We start from the raw sequence: 11342 nt of genomic DNA, 5'->3' as shown, positions 1-11342 counted from the left end.
GAGGCGGGGCTCGGGTTCTTTACAGCTCAGCTGATTGGAGCAGTGGTATTGTCCTGTGCGCTGATTGGCCACATAATGTTTTCAATGCTCTAAATCAGCACATTCTTCCACAGGCGATATAAGTAATAACTTCGCTGCATGTTGTTTGCAGTCACATATCCCTAGAATCCCCTTGTTACATACTGCAGATTTAAAGGGACACTATGTAGTATTGATATCTTAAAAGTACAGCTTTGAATTCATGCTCCACTGACCTGTAAGGAAGGTCAATATAATAGGAAGAACTGACACTGTCATTGCTAGTATGGAATCAGCACTATTAAAGCAGCTAAAATATGTACTTGGTGGTTTGACTGCTCAAATTTAGTTTTCCTGGACCTTTTCCTAGTTTTCCTGGAGTATTACCTCATTTGCCATTGCCATTAAACCAATCTCAAATCAAATGATCTTTATTACTCTTTAAATTTCTAACTACTCATCAGATGCCTGGATGGTAAAGAATGTCACACTGTGGTTAAAATAAAAGTTTTTTTTTTATTTAAGTTCAAGCCTACACACACACACACACACTATTATATATATATACATGTACAATAAATTACTATATAAAAATAAAAGGTAGACACATTTACACTGATGGGAGATCAACAGGTAACATCAGCAAATCTTCAAACTCCTCCTGCAGGGCTTCTGCTTTCTCTTGTAACAGCATCTGGAACAGTTAAGAGACTGAATTTCAAAAAGCTTGCATAAATGCTGATTCACAATGAAACTGGACAGTCTTAAAACTTCCTCTAGTTCCAGTATAACATTTTGTTTACAGAAGACCAATAAGTATACTAACTTTTGCAGAAGCCACAATCTGATGGGCCTGCTTTTTAAAGAGGTTGTCCACTTTTTTGATCAGTACATTTGGGTCAGCGTTGGCGAGATGAGCCAGTGTCCTGAACCCAGCGTTGTAGAGCTGCTTGGCCCGGAGCTGGAAAAAAAGGAAAGCAAAGATTTAGTCATCCAAGTGGGTATACGGGTATGATATGTTTAGACTACTGTTAATACGTGAACAATAATTTCTCATATTTTTAAACCACAATGAAGTTACATATAAAGAAACATACTGACTCAGATCCACAAAGATACACAAGTTGCCTGTTTTGTCTTATGCATTTTGAGCATATTTGACTCTTAATTATAAAAAAATATTTAGGAAAATTATTTGGAAGCTAAATATAGAATTTTTAAAATGATAATAGAACATTGCAGGCATCATGAAGAGTGTTCATAAATTTTTGTGTAATATCTTTCTCTTGGGGAAATTTTAAAGAATTTTAACGTGTCTGGTCCCCATCAATGTTGTGATAAATATTGAGTCTGTGCATTCAATTCATTTTATTACTCTAAATTAATGATTTATTTTTTGTCTTAATCATTCATTTGTGCAGATAAATGTCCCTATATGACTGCTTCAGTCTTTTGTCAGCATTCATGTGAAAATAGAAGCTTGCATCATACACAAATTTTTGATATTGGCTCAGAAAAAAACAGAAGAAATGGTTTCGTTTCTACTTAAGCAAAACCAATATGTATGACTTATCATTAGACCTGTACTCGTGGTATGAAGCTCATTTTGACATGTGGCCTTATTGCACTGTTAAATAAATTACTAAGCTAAATGTCAACATGATCGGGAAACTTAAGCGACGGGACTTGAACTAGATCCTCAACCTCCCGGTCGGTCCGGATCAGGAAAAACTGGTTCAATTCCCACTGGCAGGAAAATTGAGGGTGGTGAAGGAACAGCACTGTCCTCCACCAGTCCACGGCTGAGGTGCCCTTGAGAAAGGTATCGAACTTACAATTGTTGACAGTCCAAGTGCACTAGTGTGAGTGTTTTCACTGCCACAGATGAGTAACATTTCGTTCAATGACAATTACATTACATCTCCAGCATTACCACACTGAGAACTGGGGTTGTTCATTCTGCTGACTCACTACCGCACAGAGGGTTCAGCTTGAATCACATCATCAAATTTGCAGATGACATGACTGCTGTGGGTTTCAACAGCAAAACGACAAGTCAGCATACAGAGAGGAGGCGTAAAGTCAACAAACTGTTTTTGAATGTGGACAAAACTTAAAAGAACTTGTTGACTTTAGAAGAACAGGGCGAGATCACTTTCCATTGAAGATCAAGGCGGCTTCAAAGTTGAGATGGTCCAGTGCACCAAATACCTTGCTGTTCACCTGGAACAGGATCTCACCTAGGCCCTCAACACCAGCTCCATAATCAGAAAAACCCAGCAACATCTCTACTTCTGGTGAAGGCTGTGTAGAGCCTCCTGAGCAGCTGCATCACTGATTGGATTTGGAACTGCACCACCTCAAATCGCAAGTTCCTGCAGAGCAGATCATCATTGACATTTACAAAGCAACCAGCTGTGGATGATCCCACACACCCACTCTTGAAACTTCTACCATCCAGGAAAAGGTACATAAGCATTTAGTGCCTCACATCTAGACTTAGCAACAGCTACATTTCAGAAACCATCAAGGCTCCTCAACAACCAGTGGATTGCACACATTTGAACACACACATGCACCACTCCTGTTGTACACTGAACGTTGCTTATTTATTCTTAATACTAACTGTTACATAGATAGTCATGGCTATCTCATCTGTTGTTCATTAATGGGTCATGTTTACAACAGTGTAAAATGTTAACATTTCGGTCCTATTCTGCACTTTATCTCACTTTAAATCACCCCTAATGTGAACCAAGTCTGGTCGAGCTGCACTGTCACCCTGAGAAAATGGTCCAGAATGTTGCTTCATTTCACTATGTACTGTACAATGCATATGGTTAGAATTACAATAAAATCAACATGACTTGATCAAACTGACCAAAAATCAGATTATCCTTCTCTCAGTCTGCTGCTGAAAAACTCATTCATGCATTAGTCACAAACCATCTTGATTACTGTAACTCTCTCCTCTCTGGTATTAATTTCTGTTCCCTGCATATGTCCAGATGGCTCAAAACACAGCGACCCGCCTTCTTACCCACACCTGCTTGCATCAACTCATTACACCTGTCCTTTATAATCTTAACTGGCTCCCTCTTAAAAACTGTATTCATTTTAATATCCTGTTGTTCACATACAAAGGCTTAAATAAACTTGCTCCTTCCTACCTCTCAGACATTCCTCAACTCTACAGACCCTCCCGCATCCTTAGATCTTACACTTACACCACTGGCAGACTATCCATTTCCGGGCTTTCTCCAGAGTCAGTCGCTACCCTTCTCTGGAACTCCCTTCCCTCACAAATCCAGCAGTCAAACTGTGTCTTCTTTTAGGTCAGAGTTTCTTTGTTTTGTTTGTTATGATCTCCGTCTGTCGCTTTATTGCCTATTATAACTGTAACTTGTAATGTATTATTATTATTATTATTATTATGCTTATGATTCAATTACTTTTTTTGTGTCTTTTAAACAAGTATTAGTATTTACTGACAAGATTCCATTTTTTTTATTTATGGCTTGATCATTGGATCATGAGTGATGGAAAGGTAGATTGTGAGATCAACCATAGATTGTGGTGGTGGACTTTAATGGTGAAGAGGGAGGACAGCCATAAAGCAAAGCTGTCAATTTACCAGTGGATTAACATCCCCACACTCAGCTATGTTCATGAACATTGTCTAGTAAATGAAGTAAATGAAGACTGCAGATACAAGCACGCGACATGGATTTTCTCCATCACGTACATGGATTCTATTTTAACGTGTGTAGAACTCTGTAACCTGGCCAAAGGGAAGGAGGCCCCATGGAAAATCCAGGTCTGGGAACAACTGTGGAACTCTCAGAAAGGGCTAGATGAAACTGCAGGGGTCAGAGATGCCAAGGCTTCTTTGCGCATGACTTTGCTGTTGTGACTATGACCCTGAAACTGATTAAGCGGCTAAGATGATTATGATGATGATTGTCATGATGATGTATTTCTGTTCATTTATAAAAAGATTATTGTGGTATTTTTAAATAAACAGATGCTATTATAATGCTGAGGGGAGGTCATCAAATTAAATACCTCCATCACTCCAGCAACCTCCATCAGTGGAATGAGCTCCATCTGCACACAGTAGGTCAGTCTGCGGGTCAGTTCGGTCAGAAGGGCTTTATAGGCCCAGAATTCTTCCAACTCCTGCAAGGAAATGTCAAGAGTAAAATATGTGCAAACTGAGATACTGAGTCACTACCTGCATTTTACTGTGCCTGTCAAATCAGCCATTCAAAGCTTTAAGAAACTAGAGGATCTCAAGTACCACTCTGCTTCTGAAGAAATCCAGAGGTCTTTCTGTTCCTCCTTCCATTGTAAAGTCAACTCAACATTATAAGCCTGAAAGTATGTGTAGCCTCAATAAACCATCATTGAAAAAAAAAAAACCTATGGACTGGCCACCAGAACACCAACACCTCAACTTCACTGAACATCTTTGGGTTTCTGAGCAGAAGAAACTACAACTGATATTTGAGGCTGAAATGTGGCAGTATTGAACAATATTCCTGTATTTCTTTGATGAAGTAGGCTTTAATGAATGAAAAGGGATGACCCAATACAAACACAGTGAAGCAATAGTACTGTCAATCAACCTAACAACATGGCTGTGTGTTGTATGCTCTCAGATCAAACCTCTGTGAAGTGCAGCACACAGGAGCAGAAGGCTGAAGCAGAACTGAGGAGTGTCTGAACAAAGCCTCTAGTCATCTGGAACCTATCGGAGATGCTCCACAGGTTGGACTCCCTCAGTAATGAATAAAGCACCAGTGCCAAGTACAGCCTGTTCACCACCAGAACATCCACATTCTGGGACCCATACAAAATCACAAATCAGATAAAATCAGATTCATTTTATTTATCCCTGAGGGCAATTCCTGCTTAACACATGGACATCACACAAAGGAGAAAACAGAAATAGACAGAATGTGAAACTACTTATGTCCAATAAAAACAATCCTAATGTCAAGCAATTAGTGTGAGTGCCACATTAACTGCTTGGATATTAGAATGATTTTATGTGACCATAGAACATACAGTAACCACACATTTTAATCTAATAAGGATTGTCCACACAAAATTGATTTAAGATCACTTTCAGCTACTTATGGAACAATGTATGTGTAAATGTGTATTCAACAAAGCCACTTCCTTTATCCTTTAAGAGGATTGGGGTCTGAGAAACCATATAGTTCATGGGACTTACAAATGGCAGAAGGATTTTTATAATTGTCTTGATCTTTAAGTAATTCTATTTAATCCCATGCAAAGACATGAGAACCACTTCAAACTTTAATCTAAAGGCATGAAAAGAATGCAGACTAACCTTCCTCACGCTTTGTCCAGCTGCTTTTCTCGCCAAAAAGCTCTCAGGTACCCCTATAGTGGCTGCCATTTTTTGTTCAGAGGGTGACAACTTTGCAAACTGAAAGAAAAACAGAGTAAAATCTAGTTGACAAGATACAAAGAAGTCCTGTAAAGTTAGCGATTGCAGATCCCTCACCTGTGTGAAATACAACATCCAGTCTGGTTTGCACTGGGAAACCATGTCATAAGGAGTCACCAGGTAAACCAAGTGCAGGAAACTGTTGAGTAGCAGACCCTCTAGACCTTTACACAGGTCTCTGTAGAGGACATCACAATAACTTAGGTCTACTGAGCCTAAGGAAGGAATAAAGAATAAAGAGTGTAACCGAGAATTTATTTCCAATTTGAATAAGTGAAAAATAATTACGTGTCAACACGTATTCTCGAAATATAAAATCTATTCACACAACATGATGTCTCACCTTTATATGTTGCCCTTCCAAGCCTGGTGACTTGGAGACAGGGTTCAGTAGATGGCCTTGAAGAATTTTCAACGAGACCCTTTTCTTTCAGTATGCCTATGGATTCCTCCGTGAGCTCTTTGAGACTTTTCTGCAGACAGGACTGGGTCTCCTGGACACTGAGTAAAGTCCCAGACATGAAATCCAGTACCTGCTCCACTGTTTGGGTTATCTGAAAGAAAAATTATAAGCATGTTAGTTGGTAGGTTATAAAACAAACTCCTAAACATAAGAAAATTAAACAGTAACTAATTTAATGCTATGGCAAGATTGACTTACATTGAGGCCAATGAGGGAGAGAATGAGGCTCAGAAGACCCTTGTTCCCATCATGCAAAAGGTTGCTATAACACTTCTCCATTGGTGCAGAAACTAGTTTTTTGACCTAGTAACAAACATATTAAGATTAAGCCAATGTACAAAATAAGCTCATTAAAAATCTGACCATGGACAAGTCCTTTATTTTATTATAGCCATAAAATATTAATAAAATCTGATGGAAAACCTAACTTTTATAAGAACTGTAGGTTGATGCCAATATTTGTCATGAACATTCCTGCCAATACTAATAATGACTGTGACAACGTTTCAAAAAATATTCAGTATGAGAGACACAATTATTAAATCCACTTGGCTTAGAATTACATAGATAGAGAATTACAAAAGTACAAATGCATGAAAATGAATAAAATGCAGATATTTTGGCAATTTTTCCAGGCGCTAACTACATAATCTTGCCTTCCAGAGTATAACAACAGATATTTAGCTTGGTCAAAAATAAACATCACAATGTAAAGTGCATTACAAATAAAATGCATTATTATTATTATCACTTTGATGCAGATAAGTAATTTCCTGTCAGTGCTGATATGATACTTATAGCATTATTCATCCAATCTGATGAACATATGCGCTGATATTCACCATATCTTTGTCTTTGTCCTGTATAATGAGAATACTCTCGCCCACTGAATCAATACCGGCACGTCCTGCTCTTCCCACCATCTGTTTGTACTGACTTCGCTTTAAGAATTCTGTAGCCACATAAGGGGAGCGGAGAATCACCCTGATTATATACAAAAACATAAGAGACTAGAATGATCAAACACAGCATTTAATAAAAGATTTAATACTAAGTACAGTTACTTTAACAACACAATGTTATAAAGCAGCAATGATATATTTAAAGAATTGTGTTCAAATGATATCGGTCCCTGTAATAACTTCAGAAAATCAGATTTTGAAAATGAGTGACCCAATAATCTGATTTGATTTTTTCTGTTCGTTGGCAGCTCGATAGTAAACTCATCATCAATATGTGACAAAACATTTTTTAGTTTATAGGAACTTGTCACTATGTCATGGCTGTATACACTCTCTCACATACACACACACACACACACACACACACACACTAAGGCTTTAACAAATCAGAGGACACTGGCTACATGCGTAATTGTGCAATTATTGCCAAGTGCAATAATGCTATTATAACTATTTAAAAGACTTTAAAAATATAGTCTATATTTTTTGAACGGCAGCAATGAAATACTGGCCAAGGACACATGTTTATTTCACTGGGGTTGAGGAGTTGATGAACTCTAAGCAGGACTGACCTGCGGGCAGGTAAGTTGATACCTGCAGCCAGAGTAGAAGTGCATGTGAGAAGGCAGAGTACCCCAGAGGAATAGGCCTCCTCCACCAGCCTCCTCTCATCACTCGTCAGGCCACTGTGGTGGTATGCCAGACCATAAGGGATAATTTTCTGAAGCACTGGACACAGGGATCCATTCCCAACATTCCTCAACTCAGAAAGCAGAGTGGCCTTCTGTTCCTCTCTGTGCTTCAGAAAATCTCTGTGATAACAATCAACACTACAGTCAACAACTGGAGACTTAATAAACGTTACATTTTGATCTTGATTTATATATTTTTACATTGTCACAATCCAAGTGTCTACAATGAACTGGTGCAATAAGAGAAGTGATCAGATTACTTTACATTACATTTCACAGCATGTATGATCAGATCACATCAGATGTCTAATGAAATAAATGCCTGTCAGTTCTGTGCAAACCCATCCCTTCAGATAGCCATTGCTACAAAGCTATTTATAAAAGCACAAAAACTAATCTCTCTTTGATTTCTAATTTGTTCTACTATATTTTTCCTTTGTTGTTATTTGGATGTTAGTTATGTTTCCCTTAAATTACAAAGCAAAATATGTCTACACTTGTTGCTCATGTAATCAGAAACAATATATTTTCACCATATCTTCATTTAAAAAATATCTAGTTTTATGCAGATATTGAGAAGTAGCTTATTTTAGCGAATGCCAAAGACACAGTCCTTCAGCCAATGCCTATGGTCACGTCACAACCTTGATGAAGAGAATAATTCGGAGTACTTACTTTAACAAATACTTGCAGATCATACTAGCTACATTCTCACAGTTCTTTTTGGTTGCACAAAAAATCAAACAGGACTGCTGTGGTATCACTTCAGTAACGAGGGCAATAATGCGATCTGGGTCCATCTTCTGCATTCCACTTGAGTACTGTTTAAAGTAAGAAAAAAAGATAGGAATAAAGAAAAGCAAACAAACAAAATACCCCAACACAATAAACTCATTAAAACCAACTCCTAGTACCTTAAAAGCTAGATGGCGTGACAACCTGAAGCACTGCTCCTCTTTGGGCTCAACCACATATATGCTGTCTCCCATCTTTACATATTCCTTCAGCTCAACCTGGGAAACAGCAAGGCAGAATGCTGATAAAGATCCTCTAATACGTTATCTCTAGAAAGGCCTCTGATGTGATTACCACAAAACAAAAGATAAACTGTGATTCTCACTGGTCTGAAGTCACTGGTATAGTTCTCAGCTTTCAGGAATTTCTGAAGATCTCCAATGTTGCCCAAGGTGGCACTCATTCCAATTATCTGCATACTTTCTGGGGAAAAAACACACCGTTTGAGCAATAATAAAATAATTATAATGGGATGTTGGTCAGAGCATTTCAGTGACGATTACTTACTGTTGATATACAGCACTTTTGCCAAAGTCATTTCAAGAATTGCCCCTCTGCTGCCATCTCCAAGCATATGAAGCTAAAATTAGTTTTAAAGAAAAGTATGAAACTTCTCACAACGACAGCAGTTGTTATTGAAAGGGGAAAAATATTTTGCAAAAGCACTAGCACAGAAGAATGCTAAACAGAACCAACCTCATCCACCACAACTAGTCCAATATTTTCCAATCGGTGTGTCTCGATCAGTGAGTTAACAAGGCTGTGGCCTTTCTCGATTGTTGTGATGTAAAGAGAATTCTTGTGTCTTCTTTTCACTGGAGGAAACTTTCCTTTACTCCCTGCATACTCTTCCACCATGAAGTCCAACTCAAGACCAAAACTAGCCAGCCCTCGAACCTAAACAAAAAAATGGAAATATTATGGGATGAGGTTTTAGAAGTGTTAACTCATTTTAAAAATGTATATGGTATATATTTACATTATAATCAATTTATTGCAGTTCAATACTGTTAGCAATTCAAAGGCCACCCTTCAACACTTTCATCTTCAGTCAATAATGGTGATTAAGCATAAATTGTCTGCGTTATTGAGAGTCAAGACATCACTGAATGATCTCACAGTGAATGACTGTGAGAAGAAGAAATGAAACAAACTGGATACTAAAGACATGATTAATGCATTTACCTTTTCTTGCACCAAGGCTACATATGGTAAGATGAGCACTGCATCCTTCTTCCTACAAAGAATCTCTTTGAATATGAGAATCTCTGCCACCAGAGTCTTCCCACCACTGGTTGGTAAAGAGTAAATGAGGTTCTTTCTCTGTTTCACTGAATCTAAGTCCAGACAAGCCTTCTGCCACTCTGAAACATGTAAAAACAACATAAAAAATATCATCAGCCCAATTCATAGTGATCATTAGAAAATAAGAATTGGTGTGCTGTCTTAGCTGCCCTATATGAATCAATATTATGTACCCTTCATTAACTGGGTCCAGTAGATTGGGAGAAATAACAGCTAACAAAGACTGAGGGCACATTAGGGCTGGACTGAGGATTTCTGATATACAGGGTATGTTGTTTATACAGAACATTACATAGAGTGTGAATTAATCACCATACAAATCCTGGACTCCCTTAAGTCTCATGATTAAATCCTTGACTTTGGAAGGAAGGCCAAAAAAAGGTCCAAGGTCTCCATCCATGGAAGCAGATTCAATTGTCTGCATAGCGACACTGAGTTCTTCAGTCATCACAGCTTCTTTCTGTAGAGCTGTCTTGGAGACCCTGCTGGATGAGCCTGCATTTTCCAACATTGCTTTCTTTAGCTGGTCTGCCATACTTCTTCGAGCTTTTCGGGCTGGTTTTGTATTATTATGCGTAGGAATATCAGTCAGTTTGGGGTGTTTTACATCTGGAGTAGAGGTGATCTTCATGCCAAGACCTGGCTGTCGTTGTGGGTTTGTCACATCTTGTTGAAATGCTAGCTGAGAGCTTGGCAATCCCCTTAGTAATGTATCAGGGAAATCCTCTGCCAAGATAGAGTCAGTGAGATCATCCCCGCACGACTGTTTAGTGAAGTCTTTAAGAGGACGTGGGTCAAAACCAACATTGTCATTTTCTACTTTCTGTTCCATATCTTCTAGTTTGGCAAGGAAGGCACTATCATTAATTATACTGTCATAGCCATCAAATAGATCCTCACTGTCACTGTAGCACTGGAGAAAAAAAACAGAGACAAACAATAACATGTTTTTAAGATATTCTTGTGATTCATGGTGTCTGAAGACAAAATTTGTTATCTGGAGGCCACAAGAAAATAAGGTTGTAAACACAAGAAAACATAAATATGGTAAATTATAACTCTTGGTTTCTAGATACATCCTGCATAAAATCAGACTGTTACCAGAACCTTGTAATTATAAAAACAGCAGGTACCTGTTCTGTGACTCTGCTCTCCTGTGTCATTATTTGAGTTAACGGTATGCTGCTGGATTCAGTGTTTGTAAGGGCTTGTCCATTTAAAACACTCGTCCGTTTGTTGGCCTGAATGAGATTACACAAAGAGTCTCTGGGTCTTTTCTTAGAAGGAACCCGTTTAACAACGGGTCCAGGGGTGTTGTCTACCTCAGTACTCATATTTGTTTTGTTTTTTGTTTTTTTTGTCTAACTAGCTGCTCTAGATCCATCGGTTGCAGTAACGACCACGGGCTGCAAGTTGCACGTTTAATTCTAACTTTAAAACAGAGACGCGGCATGTACATGGACTACACTGTGTCTTTTAAACAGTCAACGGCATTAATGACAGCTTTGCTTTAACCTTTAAAAAACTCAAATACGTTGGTGAAGTTATTCGAGTGACAGCGGAAACACCGCACAAAACATCCCACCAACTCCATCCTGCAGCTCCCTAGCAGAGATATTATCAGGGAC

The 11342-nt window shown here is 38.4% G+C and overlaps 1 protein-coding gene across 2 annotated transcripts; it reads right to left on the bottom strand.

Annotated features, from left to right (window-relative positions):
- Positions 1–554: 554 nt before the first annotated feature.
- Positions 555–11307, bottom strand: helq (helicase, POLQ like). 2 transcript variants are annotated; one of them, XM_066645928.1, is made up of 18 exons: positions 10848–11307; positions 10027–10627; positions 9595–9773; positions 9106–9306; positions 8917–8989; positions 8735–8832; positions 8529–8627; positions 8290–8435; positions 7495–7734; positions 6803–6944; positions 6159–6263; positions 5841–6051; positions 5555–5712; positions 5378–5476; positions 4687–4860; positions 4084–4197; positions 845–979; positions 555–712 (listed from the first exon to the last, which is right to left on the bottom strand). In XM_066645928.1, the coding sequence occupies exons 1-18, from the start codon at positions 11046–11048 to the stop codon at positions 629–631; spliced, it is 3060 nt and encodes a 1019-aa protein (XP_066502025.1). In that variant the 5' UTR covers positions 11049–11307; the 3' UTR covers positions 555–628. The 2 variants fall into 2 exon arrangements, 1 of the variants encoding a protein (XP_066502025.1); XR_010795496.1 differs by lacking the exon at positions 555–712 and adding an exon at positions 2259–2393.
- Between the last annotated feature and the right edge of the window lie 35 nt (positions 11308–11342).

This window comes from Hoplias malabaricus, chromosome 15 (assembly GCF_029633855.1).
Source record: "Hoplias malabaricus isolate fHopMal1 chromosome 15, fHopMal1.hap1, whole genome shotgun sequence".
Taxonomy (NCBI): domain Eukaryota; kingdom Metazoa; phylum Chordata; class Actinopteri; order Characiformes; family Erythrinidae; genus Hoplias; species Hoplias malabaricus.
This window is presented reverse-complemented; position numbering and strand designations above follow the sequence as displayed.